The sequence below is a fragment of the Hemitrygon akajei genome, chromosome 5 (genome assembly GCF_048418815.1).
Source record: "Hemitrygon akajei chromosome 5, sHemAka1.3, whole genome shotgun sequence".
Taxonomy (NCBI): Eukaryota; Metazoa; Chordata; class Chondrichthyes; order Myliobatiformes; family Dasyatidae; genus Hemitrygon; species Hemitrygon akajei.
In genome coordinates, this window is record NC_133128.1 from 169,701,085 (window position 1) to 169,721,293 (window position 20,209).

The 20,209-nt window shown below is 36.8% G+C and overlaps 1 protein-coding gene across 3 annotated transcripts in view; it reads left to right on the top strand.

The window, feature by feature from the left end:
• Positions 1 to 17,487, top strand: part of LOC140728431 (endoplasmic reticulum junction formation protein lunapark-A-like) — a 74,078-nt gene extending 56,591 nt beyond the window's left edge. For all 3 annotated transcript variants that reach the window (XM_073047149.1, XM_073047150.1, XM_073047151.1), the window contains exons 10-14: positions 2,546 to 2,752; positions 3,820 to 3,925; positions 4,108 to 4,178; positions 10,930 to 11,088; positions 15,179 to 17,487. In XM_073047149.1, the coding sequence (XP_072903250.1) occupies positions 2,546 to 2,752; positions 3,820 to 3,925; positions 4,108 to 4,178; positions 10,930 to 11,088; positions 15,179 to 15,378 (743 nt within the window). In that variant the 3' untranslated portion in view covers positions 15,379 to 17,487. The remainder of the gene's footprint in view (positions 1 to 2,545; positions 2,753 to 3,819; positions 3,926 to 4,107; positions 4,179 to 10,929; positions 11,089 to 15,178) is intronic.
• The last annotated feature ends 2,722 nt before the right edge of the window (positions 17,488 to 20,209 follow it).

Here is a 20,209-nt window from a genome sequence, read left to right on the forward strand (position 1 = left end):
GGACAGGGTACCTGGCCAAGAACTACAGACCTGTGCTGATCAACTGACTGGGGTGTTCTCTGAGATCTTTAACCTCTTGCTTTGGTAGTCTAAGATACCCACTTACTTCAAGCAGGCTTCATTTATACCGGTGCCAAAGAAGAACATGGTAATCTGCCTCAATGACTATTGTCCAGTAGCACTTGCATCCACAGTAATGAAGTGTTACGAGGCAACTCCTGCCTGAGAACAACGGGTCCACAACAGATGTCATCTCAGTGGCTCTTCACTCAGCTCTGGAACATCTGGACAGTAGGGATGCTCTTTATCGACTACAACTCAGTATTCAATACTGTAACTAATCAATAAGCTTTAAGACCTTCGCCTCAATACTTCCTTGTGGAATTGGGTCCAAGATTTCCTCACTTGCAGACCCACAGTCAGTTAGCATTGGCAACAACATATCCTCCACAATCTCCATCAGCACAGGTGCACCACTAAATTGTGTACTTAGCCCCCGCTCTACTCACTTTACACTTTTATGATGGTGTGGCTAAGCACAAGTCCAAAACCATTTTCAAGTTTGATGATGACATCACTGTAGTTGGCCAAATCAAAGGTGGTGATGAATCAGCATATAAGAGGGAGATTGAAAATTTGTTTGAGTGGTGCCATAACAACAACCTCTTTTTCAATGTCAGAATGATGAAGGAGCTTAGTAATGACTTTAGGAGGTAAAAACCAGAGGTCCATGAGTCAGTCCTCATCAGAGGGTCAGCAACTTTAAATTCCTTGGTGTTATTATTTTGGAGGACCTCTCCTGGGCCCAGCACCTAAGTGCAATTATGTTGAAAGCACAGCAGCACCTCAACTTAGGAGTTTGTGAAGATTCTGCATGTCATGTAAACTTCTATAGATGTGTGGTGGAGAGTATATAGACTGACTGCATCACTGCCTGGTATGGAAGCACCAATGATCTTGAATGGAAAATCATACAAAAAGTAGTGGATAGGGCCCAGTCTATCACAGGTAAAGCCCCTCCCTCACCATTGAGCACATCAACAGGGAGTGTTGTCACAGGGAAGCAGCATCCTCAACCCCACCACTCAGGACATGCTCTCTTCTCGCTGCTGCCATCAGGAAGAAGATACAGGAGCCTCAGGACTTACTACTACCAGGTTCAGGAACAGGCTCTTGAACCAAAGGGAATAACTTCAATCAAGTTCGCTTGCTCCATCACTGAAATGTTTCCACAACCTATGGATTCACTTTCAAGGACACTTCATTTCATGTTCTCAATATTTATTGCTTATTTGTTTGTTGTTGTTTGTACATGGTTGAACGCCCAGTTGGTGCACTCTTTCATTGATTCTGTTAATTATTTCCACTAGCAGCTCATTTCACTTCCTGACCACCATTGTCGCAAAAGTTGCCTCTCATGTTCACGTTAAGTCTCTTCCCTCTGAACTTAACCCATGCCTCTAGTTGTTAACTGTGGGGAACATTGCATGCCTCCAGTCTGAGAAGCAACTCATCGCCATCACCCTTTGCTTCTTGCGATGAAGCCAATTGTGAGATGCCAGAAATATCATGGGCAGATACTTGCTGACAGTATTTAATGGTTCTATTGACTTCCAAGCATAAGTGTGTCCCCAAAATATGGCTGATAGGGGATGTGTAGCTAGATTTTTGAACATCATGGGAAGGTGATTTGATAATCTTGTGAATGTAGGTCATTACTTAGAGCTTCTGCATCAGAACTATTTATTGCCACATCACCCCATCCCTGAATGTTATCTAGGTCTTGTTGGATGTGGCTTTGGACTGCTTTGAAGTGTGTGCATAAAACTGAACACATTCTTGGACTTTAACAATCTTCCTCCATAATGAAGTTGTAGCTAAAGAAATTTGGATGTATTGTCCTGGGTTTGAAGTGATTGGCCTCTTAACAACCACTGCAGGCTATCTTTTCATTAGGTATGATTGCAGTCATTGAAGAGTATTCTCCTTAACTTTAATTTGGGCTTCTTTGAGAATATCTCCTGGTTTTTTTTTTTTTGCTAGGCCAGCTACTTTCCATTTTGAATTTGGTTCTTTTGTCTGTTTTTAGGCCAAGGCTGCAAAATGATTGAATGTTGTTTAGGAACTTCATGCTGATTAAGTGATGTTTGGTACCACTGACTTTCTTTTCCCTTAATTCTGGTGGAGTTAATTTTGGCCTAGTAATTGACTGGTTTTTCCTGCTTTTTATGGATATTCAACTTAATTAGGTATTCCATTATCTAGCTATTAACTCACGAATAGGAATACTAAGTTTGTTTTTAAAATTCCTTGATGGGTTGAGCAGAAACTGCAGTTGGAAGAAGGGGTGAGTTTACTGGAAAAGGACTGTTTAGCAGAAGAACTAGTACTCATTTTTTAATCAAAGTTAAATTCTTTCAAAATTTGTGTATGAATGATTTGTATAACTTAAGCAATTATTCAGCTGTAAAGCATGCATCTTAAATGATTTTGTAAAAATAAATCCAGTGCAATTAAAAAGAGATTCTAAACTTTATTATTTCAGAACTTCGTCAAAGGAAGTCAGCACAAGTTCCATCTACTCCACCAAACCTCAATCAGGGAAATCCGCAAACCATGCTGATTGCCACACCTGCCATACAAAGTACATCAGCTCCTGGTGGCCCACCAGAAAAGACTGCTCATTCAGCTTCACATACACCTGTACTTTCGAAGCGGGCAATGCCTCCGACTACCCCAGTTCCAGTAATGGGTAAACAAAACACTTGGCTTCAATTATGGTTTTAATGTCAGTGTGGGTTACCAATAAAATCGTTTCTATATAAATGAAGGACATTTTATCTTCAATGCTTTCAGAAATAGTTATCTGATAAATGAAACTTCCATATTTAATTAGTCATTAGTCATTCACAGCTGGCGTCTCATATCTTTATAGACCCAGACTAAGCTTATTAAAATGTTACATAGCTACTGTTTAAATGGCAGTAAAAGTTCATCGGCAAAATGGTCAGCTGCTTTGGCTTCTTGTGCTTTTTAACAAAAATGAACAGTTTTGTATGAACATGTTCTAAGTAGTTATTTTTGCTCACTAAATTCATGAACTGTTTTTGTACTTTTCCCTTATGTTTTCCACATCATTCAACAGACCTTAAATCAATTAAAAACAAAAATGTTGAACCACTGGGCTTCCATATGGTTGTAAATTAATAACCAGCAGGTATCTGAGGGCTTGCCAAGATTTGCAAAATTGACCAGTCATCTTGCAATAATTACTCTTGATGTTTAATTACATTAATTACTCTTGGCCTGAGTTACAGGAAAATTGTTAGGCCAGTTTCAGGAGGAATTCAAATGCTTAAGTTGCTAAATTGTACTTCCTTGTGAAACAGTTTCACATCTGGCAAAAGCTTAAAGCAGTGATAAATGTTTGTTTATGCACCGCAGAACATCGCATTTTCTTATGAATATCCCTAATGTATGAGATTTTGGGAAGATAATTGACCATTCTGTATCCTATTGCTGTGTAAACTTCCTAAATGGCAAGATATCAAATTTATTAAACTTTATATAAATGTATAGGTTTATTTAACTATAAAATAACTTGCTGAATTACTATTAATTTACTCCATTCCAAAAGCAAGGAGTTATGAGAATGAAAAGCTAAAACTAGATACACAGATAAAACATTAAAAAATCTTGAACAAAGCTGTTTTTTTTTTGTTTAAAGGGATATTTTCATCAATGTGGATCAAACAAGACTTTTAGATTAAAGTTACTGTTCTCCAACCCTGCATTAATCTTATTTCTTCTTAATTGTAGGGCTTCACCCTCCAGGTCCACCCCTAGCAAGACCAATCCTCCCTCGCGATCGAGGAGCAATTGATAGAGTTATTGAGTATTTGGTTGGTGATGGTCCACAGAACAGGTGAATTTGAAGAATTATTTGAATACTTGGGGAACTGGTAGCATTATGTTACAATGCATAAAGTAGGAACACAGTTTGCATCAAACAGGTTTCAATTCAGCCTTGCTCATCTTTTAAGGGCAATTGCACATCTGAAATAATAATAATTTTTTGTGGCTTATATTTATTTTTTATCTTTACAGATATGCACTTATTTGTCAGCAGTGTTTTTCTCATAATGGCATGGCTTTAAAAGAAGAATTCGAATATGTTGGTAAGAAATAATGCAATGAACTGCATATTTTCAAAATCGTGTGGGTTTGATATAATTATTCTTTAACTACTGTTGCTAGTCAAGACAGCTTGAAGAAATCATTTAACAAAATATTTTTTTTCTGAAGAACATTCTATAGATAATTTGTCTTTTTGTGATTATGTGTCCTCTACCCTCAACATTCTGGAGACACACTGGTCAGAAACCTAATTTAAATATCTGCTGAAATATCTGTCTATATAAGTTAGGTCAAAAGTTGACTTCTGTAACATGTGACTTGCCTCCGTACTCATTTACTTTTTGTAAATAGTGAAAGCACCTGAGACGAAAATGTGACAAGAATATCCTTAAGTTATAAACACAAGAAAGTCTGCAGATGCTGAAAATCTAAAGCAGCACTCGGCCTGAAACATCGACTGTTTATTCATTTCTATAGATGCTGCCTGACTTGCTGGTTCCTCCAGCATTTTGTGTGTAAATATCCTTAAGTTGCCTTGATGAATGCATTTTCAACAATGTGCAAAAAGCTTCACTCCAACCATATACAAAATGACCTGAAGAATTTGGATGCATTTAAATCAAACATTTGGATGAAGTAGGAGTCAAGTCTCTAGGCTGAATTGCCTATCTTCACTGTAAAAGATTCAAAGCAGATTGTGAGAAAAGAACATTTGGCCTTTATATTCAAGAAGTCCTCAAAACTGACTTTGTGTAAATACTGGAAGTGCAAAGAAAATAAATGGCTGTGTGTGAGTCAATGTTACCTCAGAACATCTGTTCCCCTGAGGTTTACCTTGTATTGCGAGAACATGATTTACAATTTTTAAGAACTATGAAAAGGCTATTGGCCAATTATCCTTGGCAATCTTGCCTTAATCATAATGATCAAATATAGTGGGCACCCTGGTCAAAATTTATGTTACTGTGAATAGCTAGGCAAGTAAAAGATGACCTGATTTCCAAGAGGCATAAAGTTAAAGCTGACACATTTCTTTAATATCTTAAGCAAGATTACTTTTTTATTTCCATCTTTTACAGTTTCAAAATAACAAAAAAGGAAAAGGGTCCAAAGCAAAAGTTTGGGCACCCTGCATGGTCAGCACTTAGTAACAGCCCCTTTGGCAAGTATCACAGCTTGTAAACACTTTCTGTAGCCAGCCAAGAGTCTTTTAATTCTTGTTTGGGGGATTTTCGCCCATTCTTCCTTGCAAAAGGCTTCTAGTTCTGTGAGATTCTTGGGCCGTCTTGCATGCACTGCTCTTTGAGGTCTATCCACAGATTTTTGATGATGTTTAGGTTAGGGGACTGTGGCAAAACCTTCAGCTTGTGCCTCGAGGTAGTTCATTGTGGATTTTGAGGTGTGTTTAGGATTATTATCCTGTTGTTGAAGCCATCCTTTTATCTTCAGCTTTTTTACAGACTCTGTGATTTGCTTCCAGAATTTGCTGGTATTTAATTGAATTCATTCTTCCCTCTACCAGTGAAATGTTCCCTGTGCCACTGACTGTAACACAAGCCCAAAGCATGATAGATCCACCCCCGTGCTTAACAGTTGGAGAGGTGTTCTTTACATGAAATTCTGCACCCTTTTTTCTTCTGATGACTCTTCCATGAAGGTCATATTTGTGCAGGTGTTGCTGCACAGTAGAACAGTACACCACCACTCCAGAGTCTGCTAAATCTTCCTGAAGGTCTTTTGCAGTCTAGCGGGGGGTTTTGATTTGCCTTTCTAGCAATCCTACGAGCAGTTCTCTTGGAAAGTTTTCTTGGTCTTCCAGACCTCAACTTGGCCTCCTCTATTCCTGTTAACTGCTATTTCTTAATTACATTATGAACTGAGGAAACGGCTACCTGAAAACGCTTTGCTATCTTCTTATAGCCTTCTCCTGCTTTGTGGGCATAATTTATTTAAATTTTCAGAGTGCTAGGCAGCTGCATAGAGGAGCCCACAGCTGCAGATTGTTGGGACAAGATTTGAGGAGTCAGAGTATCTATAAAGCTTTGAAATTTGCATCACCTGGCCTTTCCTAATGATGACTGTGAACAAGCCATAGCCCTAACAAGCTATTTAAGGTCTGAGACCTTGATAAAAGTTACCTGAGAGCTCAAATCTCTTGGGGTGCCCAAACTTTTGCATGGTGCTCCTTTCCTTTATTTTCCACTCTAAAATTGTACAAAACAAAAATAATACACTAATCTTGCTTAAAATGTTGAAAAGAATGTTTCATCTTTAACTTTATGACTTTTGGAGATCAGTTCATCTTCTACTCGCTTAGCTATTCACAGTAACAGAAATTATGACCAGGGGTGCCCGAACTTTTTCATGCCACTGTAACTGCCAATTATTCCCAGCCAATTTTACTTCATGTTTTCATTGGATGTGTACTTTGCTAACAATGCTGTTATTCATTGTCTATTCCTAAGTGCCCCTGAGCTGAGGTGTCATTTAAGAGTTATAGGAGAAACCAAATGAGTTTTTACACCAGTTACAACTGAGACTTTAAAAAAAAATCCACATTTCTTTCAATTTCAATTTAAATTTAGATTAAAGCTGTTGGATTAGAACTGCTGCCTCTGGATCACTGATTTGGAACTCTGGCTGAAAAACTTCGCTTATTCTCTGTTCATGTTTGAAATTGTGCTAACTATTGCTGGAAATTGAAATATGGAACCATTATATCTGAGCCTGTTTACAGCCTTATCCAGTACATACAAGCAAACAGTCTAATAGAGTTGCAAGAATGCAAGCTTTTCCTCTACCTAACCCAGGGTGTTGAGACCCCGGGCTCTGTCACACAAAGCAGTTTCAGCAGATTGAGTATCAAATGTAGAATTTTATTTGCTTTGAGACTCTACCCCCATCTGCTAATCTTCAGGGGTGCTTGCTAAATCGCCTGAACTTGAACTCCTCTCTAAATAAGATTTTACAAATGGGTAACAATGATTCTAAACTACACCATTGTAACTTTATTTTATAGCACGACATTTTTTGAAAAGTATGTAAGGAGCTCTGTTTATATGGATACGTATGCAAATAAAAGAACTCAAGCCAATGTGCTGTGTCCCTTTAAATCACAGCCTATTTGCTTGATATTCTACTATTATCCTAATCAAATATTGAGGAATGTATGAATAATTAAGACAAAAATATTAATCTGTTCTAAACAATTCAATTTCTTTATACATTACCACTTTCATGTAAGCTCCAGTGTGCAGTATTTTTAGATTCCATCAGGCAAGTATGAAAGACCTATTTTAACTTTCAGTAGTTTTGTGAAACTATGTTGTAGTTTCCTACAAAGGATTGTGAGGACTGCTGAGCGGGTCATTGGGGTCTGTCTTCCATCCAGCAGAGATATTTATCAGGAGCGCTGAGTGCGCAGGGCCCTTAGCATTGTCAATGATCCCTCCCATCCGTTCAACAATCTCTTTAAACCCCCCACCACCACATCAGGTCGGAGTTATTGTAGCATGAGGACAAGAACTCTTAGTTAGAGTGTGAGTCTACTGAACTCCCTGTCTCCACCCAGATCTCATCACGTGTGAAGCATCAATAGCATTATACTGTTTACTTTTAATACTTATGTCACAAATGCACCTTATTATTTAATTTACTGGTGGTAATATTACTTTTTGTGATGTGTGTTGTGTTGTGCAGCTTGGTCTGGAGGGGTGTTGTTTCATTTGGTGATGTACACTTACACAGTTGAATGGCATTGAACATTTGACAAAATAATAAAGTAGTGCCTTAACTTAAGCATGGGTCAAACCTGTCTGATATTAAGTAGCTTTTTGATGTGATGTTGTCCCCAATATTTTGTACACTATAGACTTTGCAATATAGACAGTTAACACAATGCTAATGTGTTTTCTGTACATTTGTCATGTTATTCACAGTAATGTTAAACTGTATATCAGTGCAGTCACTCTCCCTACCCCTCACCTAGTTATCTTTCTATGTTCTGACTTTTACATGATTATGTTGTTTGTCTATAATTCTGTCATTTTACAAAGGTGAGCAATGTGAGTACACCAGTATTCAGATGAAAGTATACAGTTCTGCTGTTATCAATGAAACAATGTTGAAGACCTTAACCACATTTTGATGACGTGTGGACTCATGTTAGGCCTACGCTTGAGATGTCAGTTTTCCTTAGTTTTCTAGGATGGTGTGTGTGAAGACATTTTGTAGAGTAGAACCTTGGATAACTGGGTAAAATTCTCTGTAATGCAGGATTTCTTCTACTTGCACTTGATGTGGAGGTTCTTTTGAGCATTACCTGTTAATGCAGCAAATCTTTTTTTTCCTCTTCTTGTGGGATCTCCTCTGTGGAGAAAACATCACAGGTCCAATTATACGATTCTTTTGCACATCTTTGAAGTTAATACACTATGACAAGTAGTTTTAAATGAGGTCAGTGGAAAGAGAAAAATTGCAAATGAAATCTAAGGTCTATAACTGTCCATTTCCTTGTTTCCATAACTAATTTAATAGAGTTACTAAATTATTTATCACAAGAAACAGCAGCAAAAATATCTGTTCCTTTTTCAACAGGAATATGCAGTCTTTAAAAATCAGTATTAATTTAGCCATTTCATTAAATTGTTTTGGAAGGGATAACAACTTCTGCCTCTTCCAGCTGTTTGAATTTCTACTGCTGCATATTTAGGCAATTGATAGGTTTCTAGATATTGGTTGGAAAAAGAATTGCCTACATTTTATGGAGCTTATTAATCAGTTCCATGATTTATCAGTATCTTTCCATGAATGACTCAGATTATGAGGAAATTGCTTAATTGTACCAGCTTTGACCTACCAACACCATTTACTAATGACAAAGATGATACAAATTTCTTTGATTATAGTCACATTTCTAGGAATAATAACCAAATTATCAGTTTTGATATTATTTGAAGAATGTGTTTTGGCCAGGATGTTTTTGTAAAGCACCTATACTGTCAGTCATTTTTATGCAATATTTTATATCCATCAGAGGGAAGTCTATCCAAAGCAAAGGCACTTGGAACAATGATGCTGTATGCACTATTTCAGCCTACTGATAATGAAGTAAAAATATCTGTGTTAAAATGTATCCCCTGAGCTTTCCTTTTTTTGGTCTGACTATTCTCAGTTCATAGTTTCTTTCTAAAATTGCTCCATATCCATCACCTCTCTTTGCTTCCATTGATTGTAAGTGCCACTGCAAAGAAAACTTTTGTAAATTTAAAGCATTGTTTCTTCTGGAAAATAAATTGTGCGAAACAAGTGCTGAGTAGTAACAACAAATAGAATAACTGATCTGATTTTTTGGAATTTTTTTTGGGCTGGTTCCATTATAATTGTGCAATGTCTATTTGGCCAGTGACTATTAATCCACATTTACTTCAGTTTCTCACTCTGGAACATGCAATATAGTGAAATCCTTTCTCATGTTTCAATTTCCATACATAACCCCTTTTTTTGTTCTTAGTGTTTCGTAAACCGACAGGTATTTGGATTATCTGAAATGTTGATTTCTATTGCCTTACTCACCTGTATCCCTCTGGCCTATATTTCCTACTGGTTAAATGGCACCTTGATATTTGAAAGTCTCCTCCTTCTCTTCAAATTTCCATAGGCATTGATGACCATACCTTGAACTGCCAATGCTGAAATTTCCCCTCTACCTGTTCGTTCTTTCTTCCTAAACCAAGCCTTTCTGTTCTAATATAGTCAATATTTGTTACTGATCCTTTGAAACAGTTAAGGTGGAGTGTATTGGCATATGCACAAGTGCAGTAGAAAACTTGCAGCATAGCAACAGTGATGTATTGCTCTGATAGACATGTTTTTGCAAATATTTTTGCAAAATTTTAATTTTTGCAAATATTTTAATATTTTAATTCAGACATATAGCACAGTAACAGGACCCAGAGTGAGTCCACATGATCATGGGGAGACGTACAATCTCCTCAGACTGGTGGAATTGAACCTGGGTCACTGGCGCTGTCATAACATTGTGCGAATTACTGTGCTGCCCCGTTTTGGCTTTCTGATGCTAAAACTAGCCTATTATAATAACATCAAATCAGGTTTACAATATTGACAATGTTATTTGATTCCATTGTTTATAGAAATGTGCTTAGAGTAAAGATACAGCCACTAGTAGCGATGCTTTGATTGTAATTTAGAAATTTGACTGTTGTAAGGACGAGAACATTTTTGAAGCTCTTGAGAAGGATAAGGACTTTGAGAATTCCTTACTAGATGCAATGTTTGTATTTTTGAGATTTTGAGGAGGGGCTGGTTTACAGACAGTAGAATTTGTACCAAATTTTACTTTGCAGATCCTTATTTCTACATCTATTCACCAACATAGATTTATGTTCTCTGCTGTTTAGCTGCCACCAGCACACACTGTTCCTGCAGTCCTTTCTAAAAGGGCAATCACAGTTGTATGTTAGTGGTTGTGAACAAGCAGCAAGCGCTGAGCTCTCCTTGCGTCATAATAGCCATAATCTTTTAAAGGAGTTGTACTAATATATTCACATTTGTATCAAGCTCTGGCAAAACAGGAGTTCCATCATTTGGAGCTTTCCATTAAATTCTTTGTTTATATGCTGTAATTCCGAACACTCAAGGTCCTAATGTATTTTGTACACTTCTGTGGCTTTAACCGATTTGAGATACCCCTGTAAGGTTTTGTGTAAAAAAAAAAGCTATGAATGTGTTTGGATGCATAAAATGCACTATTTTTGTTTTCTTCACTAGCATTTAGATGTGCATACTGTTTCTTTCTTAATCCGGCACGGAAAACAAGACCTCAGGCTCCAAGACTTCCAGAATTCAACTTTGAGAAAAGAACATCTTCTAATTCCCCAGCCTCTGTTAGCTCTCCAGCTGTGGTACACGATGATAAGACTGAAAATGGTAAGCACTTAAAACAGTTGAAAGCATATTTCAAAGATTATCAACAAATGAAGTGCATGTTACTCAATGTTCAAAGCTATATAAAATTGCAATATACCTTTTTGTGCTATACTTTGCAAGTATTATTTAGCTTTTATAAAACAACACTGACAGTGCTATAAATGTTTGTTTTTATTTACTTATATGTAATGTTTATAGTTTTAAGTCAATGACAGGCGAAGATTCTGATATTAAATCTGTAAAGGTCAAAAATATTCTGTTAGATTGCTTTCTTTGAAAGAGAAACTTAATATTTTGATTCAGTGACCCTTTGTCAGAATTGGAAAAGTAAGACAACAGTTGGTTCTCTTTCCCAGTTCTGATTAAAGGTACATGACTCAATGGTGATTGTTTCTCCTTCCACAGGAGTTGCCTAACCTGCAGAGTGTTTCCAGCATTTACTATTTTTATTTTAGATTTCCAGCTTTTGTGGTTTTTTTTGGGGGTGGGGTGGAATTTCAATGACAAAGACAAAAGGACCAAATGAGCGTCTTCTATGCCATTCTGGGGCTGGGAAGTCTCTGCATCCTTCATTTCAAATTGTTTTTGGTATGTGACTTGGTATAGTTTTGCAAGCTTGGTAAACACAAGTAGTGTGATACCTGGGGTTTTATAGAATGAAATCTCTTGCATGAGAAATTTCAAACTGAGAAAACAGGAGAGCCAAATTAGAAAGGTGGTTTGTTGCACCATGAAATGCTATTGAAATGTCAACACAGTTGTAATGTTTAAAGGATCACTTAGTTTTGTCTGCAGTAAACTCCCACAGACAGTGGTGAAATATGTATAAAATACTGTGATTTTTAAATATGAATTAAGGGATTAATGTTGGTCATGGCTTGAGACAGGCAGAACCCAATTAAGCATTTTATCTCAGACGAGACCACAGATGGTAAGGCATTCCTTTAGTGTTGCACACATACTAATAGAGAGGGAATGTTCTTGATCCTTCTGGAAGGATAGAGCCACATCTGATAAAGGTGAGATTGTGTATTGTGCATTCAAATGGGATAGTATGTAATCTAGATCAGTTAATAGACTATATGGCTTAGGTAGGTAAATTATTAGTATTACGTTGAGTTGAGCGAGCAATTCTTGTACCATTCTGACTTGATTTTTAACCTCCAGATGCACAATTCATTGGAATTATGGTAACAGATTTATTCTATGGGAGTGTGAGATATACTATACATTTTCTAAATCCCGCTACTTAAAAGAAAAATTGATATTTAGGTCTTTTTCCATTGTGGCATCACATGGAAAAGATATAATATTTCCTAAACCTACTTCATTGGCCCATTCTTTCTGATGAACCTACTTAAATTTTGAGATGTAATATCAGCAGAAAGTTATAATTTCACATACTCAAGTGGTTTAAAAGTGATACTTTTCTGTAGATTTTTTTAAAGTGTTTTCAAGCAAGATCTATTAGTGGTGTAGATGCATTTCAGTGGGAATTTACATCTAGTCAGTCTTTTGAGCAGAGTTGTAGCCAGCTTATTACTTGGTCCACTTTGTTTCCTGCAACACCCTCTACATTTCTTGTGTAGATCTTTCACAGCTGAATAGCTAAAAGTTGTAAATTTTAATTAGATTGTATATTCCAGAGCATTAGTATGAGTTGTATATTAACTTCTCAATTATGACATCTCTATTAATGCGGCTAAGTCTTGCATCAAACATTCCATTCTGCCATTCTTTCAAAGTCCTTGCACCTGAAAGAGTGATATTGGGTTAAAAAGAAACAATGTACTTATCCAGAGGGGAAAAATAGTGGCCAAGTAAAATAAATCCTCACCTTGGAAAATTAACAAATAACCAATGATCTGAAACTGAGTGAATCCAAAAATACTAGAATTTAACTAGGTAAGAATGAGTAATGACCAAACAATGGAACCTGAGATCTTTGTTTTACAAATGTAAGTAATTAACTAGCCGTCTTGCTCAAAAATGCTCTGTTTAAGAAAACTAAATATCTTTTATTCTCATTTTATATGCATCTGGAATTGTCATTTTTTCAATTTACACAGTTCAAGATGGGCTGTATATATGTTTGTTTAATAGATTTATTTTCTGCAGTTCTGTCAGAGCCCTGGGCCTGTGGAAGTTTATCCTTTTGCCCTAGTGTTAGGAAATTCAACTTTTTCTGTTCTGAGAGAAAAAGTAAAGGATTAACAGACAGTATTACAAGGAATTATGTACCATGATGTTCAGGAGTTCCAGTTCCTGGAAAGAAATTGCAAGAGGAGGAGCTTCATTGTAGACTAAGAAGGACTAAACAATCAGGGCGTGCTACAAAATCAAACAAAATCCTTTTTTAAGATTTGTCTCTTTATAGGCAGCCACAAAACAAAGAAACCTAATAGAACCCAATGTGCAGGGGGGAAAAAACACAATTCGTGCAAACAATAAAAGTAAGCAAATAACATCCAGAACTGAAGTTCATGAATGTGAGTTCACAGCCACAAAGTTGATCATCACTGCAGCTGATTCAGGAGTCCATTAGTTGCAGGCCACAGCCTCAGTTCATCTCACAGATGAGTAAATTTTACGAAGCAGCGAGCTGAAATGGCTTGTCCATCACCTCTGGCCCTGACAACCTGACCATTTCAGTCTGGTCCAGCACTTAAATTGTTCAAGCCACAAGTTGTTCTTCGCTGCTTCAAACCTGTGCCTTGCTGCTTCAATGCAGTTTTGGGCTCTTGCCCCACCACCTTGATTTTGCCCATTCCAGAGCTTTCCAATTCAGCCTGGTGCTTAAATCAATCACACCTCATGTTGTTCCTTGCTCTTGAACCCGGGCTCTGCAGCTTTGATATACTAAGTTGTTTTTTTGAAAAAGCTTGTCTGTATTGGTAAGGTGTCTGATGTTTTTGCATCAATCCTATGATGACTGTGTGTCAATCCTAATTACCTGTGGCACAAAGGATAAAAGCAGCAACATTCAGGAATGGACACCTAATTAATTCATATTATTTAACTAATTTGTCATATTGGATAGTGGACTACTTGACAGATAGACCTCAGTATGTGCGGTTGGGAGACTGTAGGTCTGACACGGTGGTCAGCAGCACAGGAGCGCCGCAGGGAACCGTACTCTCTCCAGTCCTGTTCACCCTGTACACATCAGACTTCCAATATAACTCGGAGTCCTGCCATGTGCGGAAGTTCGCTGATGACACGGCCATAGTGGGGTGTGTCAGGAATGGACAGGAGGAGGAGTATAGGAAACTGATACAGGACTTTGTGATATGGTGCAACTCAAACTACCTGCGTCTCAATATCACTAAGACCAAGGAGATGGTGGTGGACTTTAGGAGATCTAGGCCTCATATGGAGCCAGTGATCATTAATGGAGAATGTGTGGAGCAGGTTAAGACCTACAAGTATCTGGGAGTACAGTTAGACGAGAAGCTAGACTGGACTGCCAACACAGATGCCTTGTGCAGGAAGGTACAGAGTCGACTGTACTTCCTAAGAAGGTTGGCGTCATTCAATGTCTGTAGTGAGATGCTGAAGATGTTCTATAGGTCAGTTGTGGAGAGCGCCCTCTTCTTTGTGGTGGCGTGTTGGGGAGGAAGCATTAAGAAGAGGGACGCCTCACGTCTTAATAAGCTGGTAAGGAAGGCGGGCTCTGTCGTGGGCAAAGTACTGGAGAGTTTAACATCGGTAGCTGAGCGAAGGGCGCTGAGTAGGCTACGGTCAATTATGGATAACTCTGAACATCCTCTACATAGCACCATCCAGAAACAGAGAAGCAGTTTCAGCGACAGGTTACTATCGATGCAATGCTCCTCAGACAGGATGAAGAGGTCAATACTCCCCAATGCCATTAGGCTTTACAATTCTACCGCCAGGACTTAAGAACTTTTTAAAAGCTATTATTAATGCTTTTTGAGATAGTGATTTAGATGCATATCATATTTTTTACTGAGTTAAGTATTGTATGTAATTAGTTTTGCTACAACAAGTGTATGGGACATTGGAAAAAAAGTTGAATTTCCCCATGGGGATGAATAAAGTATCTATCTATCTCTCTATCTATCTTTAGAACCATGTGAGGAAGCTGGAGATCAAAGTGTTACATCACTTCATAATATTAAACAAGATGAGGGTGGAAAAGAAGAATCTACTCCTGTGGAGGTTCAGCTCAGACATGACCAAGAAGTGGAGCATGACGATCAACCAAAAGAAAGTGAAATGGATATTGAAATGAGTAAGGATGAAGAATCTGCTATTAATACGCAATAGCAAAGTTGCCTATAACTTGGCATGTAGCAAGAGATTTAATATATGATCCATCACATACCAATTATTTATGCCAGATTACCAATACAATAGGCTATACTGATTAGGCAAAAAGAGTGCAAAGTTTAACTATTGTCAGTAGTAGTAAATATTCCAGTCTTTCTGAAGAAAAGATCTGAATAAGCTCAATGTACTTCGATTCTTTTGTAATAAATCTGTAAATTGTCTGTGGTATTAAATAGCAAAGGCTGCTTCATTGCAATACCATTTATTGTCAGATCACAATACCATTTAGTTGTTGGATATTGGAATGTGCAATATCCTACAAAATTGAATCATTAGAATCCAATCATAATTTAAAATTGGTTGACTCTAATCCCTTTACACTTCAGAATTTGACACAAGATGCACTTGGATTGGAGTCATTATGTTTTAAAGACAGTTTAATTTATAAGGCTTTAAAATCTTGCAAGTTTGAAGCTAGATTAGGTACAAGTGTTTAATTGAAAAACTACTGTGTTTGTATTATAAAAGTTGATGTTTACAGTCAGCAATGAAAAACTAGCTTTTATATTTTTAACTGTGAAATGGGATAGTAGAATTAGCTAGTCCTTTGTATATTTAATATTTAAAGATAAATTTATTTTGATGATGTGTTCTTTGTCAGTAGAGGGTAAATTTGCATGTTGTTATAAAGGAGGTACAATGCAGGTTTTTCTGTGCTGTAAATGAGCCTTTGTTGTATTACAGCAACTAATGGTCCAGAGATACTCTGGTTCTTTCTGGTGTGGCTGCACTTTGTTATAAGCTGCCAATTCAAAAATGTGTGCTGTGCTTTGATATTTTGAAAGCTAAATAAATTATAGTTATTGCATCAACTAAGTGTTAATACTGAAATTGCTTTGCTTCATATATTTTTAAAAAAGTAATCATAGTGCTTTACAAAAAGTGAGGTGTTGTCTCCTCCATATACACTTTCAACTCTGAAACACAAATTTATTTGATCTTTTAGAGTATAATTTTAATATGTATTTGTGTTGATTTAAAACAAATGGGCAATATTCCTCAAATCGGCTATTAAACTTGAACACTTGAGTACGTTTATCTGAATGGCTACTGCTTAGTACTAATGTATAATGTATTTATTTTTTGTTCTATTTATGAGCTGCTAAGAGCTGTTCTGGCATGAAGATTTTCAAAAGCTCCATTAATGCTTTGCTTTGTTTCAGAGATTGAATTTGACTTTCCTATTAGAAAGCTTTAAGCTAAATTTCTATGTTTTTAAAAAAGCATTTTTTTTTATTCATTGCTGTTGTATTGTGAGGAAAAACTGTTTTCATGTGTCTAATGTGTCCATACTTTGAGCCAAACCATAACTGCTGTCTCAATCCAAACAGTAGCATTTGACAGCTTGTGGTTTCTACAGGATCAATATCCTTGTTTAAATATAACATCAGGTGATCAAATATAATATTTCAAAGTTGTGATATCAAGAAATTAATAATCTGCCTTTGGTAAAATGGTGTAATATATTTTACATACATGAATGAAATTTTCTTGTAGTATCCTTCCCCTCCCCTCCCCTAGCCCCTTCCAAAAATGTTTATTACAGTTTCTCAGGTCTGTTGTACTTGCAGTAATAATGACTCCGATTTCTCTGCTTTAGAACTGCAAAACTGAGTTATACAATGAGACTCATTGAAACTTGAAGATTTTAATACATGTGGCAATTAAAGTGATAACACTGAAGTTGTTGTGAGCTGCAATTTCCATACGTCTCTAACAGGATCAAGGGAAATTGCTTTCACTAACATGAACTTGTTTCTAATGAAATATACATAACCAAATGCCCTTATGTAATGCATTTTTTGCATGAGGTGTGGGTGAGTTTATAATGGTTTATTAAGATGAAATTACCATTTAGTAAGCTTGCTAGCCCCAAGATTTCACTTGTATTAATTGTAATCCTTTGCACATTTCAAAACATTAGATTTTTAAATTAAAATGCTTTGATATTTCAGCTTCTACCTTAATTATTTGTCTAGTTTAATCTTCAGTTAACACTTTGAAAATATTTACAGCGTTAATTAAATACTTATGCTTTTTGCTTCCTGGCTTGCTGTTTGTGAGTTCTTTAATGTGATTGGCTGCTCAGTCACTTTTCTAATCCAATTGATGGATACCCAGAATAATTTTGAATTTTACACTTGACCACATTTAAAATCTGCACACAGATTGCTAGGCTTTTTGTGACCTGCTTTCTTCAAATTCAGCAGCTACAATGAGGACTAACACCAAATTCAGGGTCAGTATATGTGGGTAAATATAGGAAATTTATCTCTTTTGTCTAATAATGACTTTTTCTGTGGAATAAAGGTATCTGGTTGGCATCTATCCTTGGATAATTATCTTGAGCTGCCACAGACTGTGCTGAAGATATTCCCATGGTGATCTTAAGTGGGAAGTTCAAACCATCTGTTTTTCTTGCATATTTTTACTTGACTACTTCAGAGGCATTACTGTGGGTCTGCTGTCGCTTTTAAACCAGATGGGTAAAAGGTGGGGAGCTCTTGTTCACGAAAAGGCAATAGTAAGCTAGAAGGATTTATAATATGATTGCAGTTTTTAACTATTATAAGTTAGTTTTTACATTCCAGATAATTTAAAAAATGCTTTCTATTGTGGAGGAATTAGTTTGGCAACATATTGCTGCAGCTTGGAATTTCACACACAGTGGTATTTCCCTGAGATCTGGGAATTATTACAACTTGTTTTATTAACATTGTAAAAGCATCTAGTGTTTAATTTTGGTCTTCAATACTACAAAAACATAGTAGTAGGCCACCTGGTTCTTCAAGCCTGCTGTGCCATATCGCTCAATATGATCAATTCTGATCTACTCCAGGCCTGAACTCCTTCTCAATACAATCCCCGATCTTTCAATGATTTATCTATCTCCACTTTAAAAACTCTTAATGAGCTATGCACCACAATTCTTTGGGGCAGAGAATCTCAGATCTCAGTTTTATAAAAGATTAGCTCCTTATCTTGAAACTGTCTGCTTGTTAGAGATTCTCACTAGTGAGAACATCTTGACATCTATCTAGTCCTACCCTTGAATATCATGTGTTTCATTAAGTTCACCTTTTGTTCTTCTAAGCTTCCGACTGCCCCTCATGATGGGGTAATCCTTTCATTCCAAGAGTTAGCATGGGGGAAATTCTTTTGGACTGTCTCTTTGACTATGGTATCCTTTTGCAGGTAAGGGGATCAAAGCTATACACAGTGGCCTCACCCACACCTTGTAAAATTGTAATAAAATTTCCCGGTTTCTAAGTTCCAAACCCTTTGCAATAAAAGCCAACATGCCATTTGCCATGTTAATTATTTTTGTACTTGCTATTTTTGATAAATACATAATGAGCCCCTAAATTCCTTTAAACTTTACTCATTTCAGTCTCTTTCCATTCAGATTCCTCTTATCAAAGTGCATGCACACACACTTTCTCACATCAAACACTTGCCACATTTTTACTTGTTCACGCTATTTATATCTGTGGCACAGCAACTTACCCTTTCACCTGTTTTCCCAAGAACCCTAATTACTTTGCATATTTAATTAAACATATTGCTTTTTCATTTTTTTTAAACTTGTATTTCCATTCCTACCAGCCTCTGTAAAAGGAACTTGATGTAAGTGAAATTCAGATTATGGCCTTCATGAATGTTTTTGAGGAGGCTGTCTACTTTGTATTACGTACTTCCCATATCAGCTAATGTGGCATCACCTACTTTGGGGTGAAACAGCATTTGAACTTTAGTTTTCTTTGTTATAGCACAGCATCTTCTGATGTCTTGAGTAAGCTTGCCTACTTGTGTGGAACTTTAATAGTTATGAGCAATTAATTATAATTAATCTCCAATGATTTAATATTTTCTTCATAGCTGAAGCGGTAGAAACTTAGTCTTATTTCAAGCATTGCATCCAGGAACATAATATGTGCAAAACAATTATCCTTGCTTTAGCCCGTCTTTTCTTCTGCACTTTAATTGGAAAATGATGACGGATACCTAAATAATGAAATTTTTATATCTAATTTCAGCATTTTAATTACAGTACTCTATGCCCATGTAGTGTATTATGGTTTATAATTTACTGATTTGGTTAAATATCTGTTCTCTGCATATTTACAGTGCCTATAAAAAGTGTTCATCCCTCTTGGGAGTTTGCACATTATATTGCTTTACGGCATTGAATCACTGGGTTTCATTTGGCTTTTTTGACCCTGATCAACAGAAGAAGACTTTCGGGTGAGAGTGAAAACAGATCTCTATAAAGTGATTTAAATTATTACAAATATAAAACAAAATAATTGATTGCATAAGTGTTCATCCCCTTCAAGTCAGTATTTAGTAGATACACTTTTGGCAGCAATTACAGCCTGAGTGGGGTTTGTGTGAATAGATCTCTATCAGCTTTGCAAATCTGGACACTGCAATTTTTCCCCATTCTTCTTTACAAAACTGCTCAAGCTCTGTCAGATTGCATGGGGATCATGAGTGAACAGCCCTTTTCAAGTCCAGCCACAAATTCTCAATTGGTTTGAGGTCTGGACTCTGACTTGGCCACTCCAGGACATCAACTTTGTTGCTTTTAAGCCATTCCTGTGTAGCTTTGACTTTATGTTTGGAGTTATTGTCTTGCTGGAAAACAAATCTTCTCCCAAGTTGCAGTTCTCTTGGGTTTTCCTCCAGGATTTCCTTGTATTTTTCTGTATTCATTTTACCCTCTACCTTCAGACACCTTCCAGGGCCTGCTGCAGTGAAGTGTCCC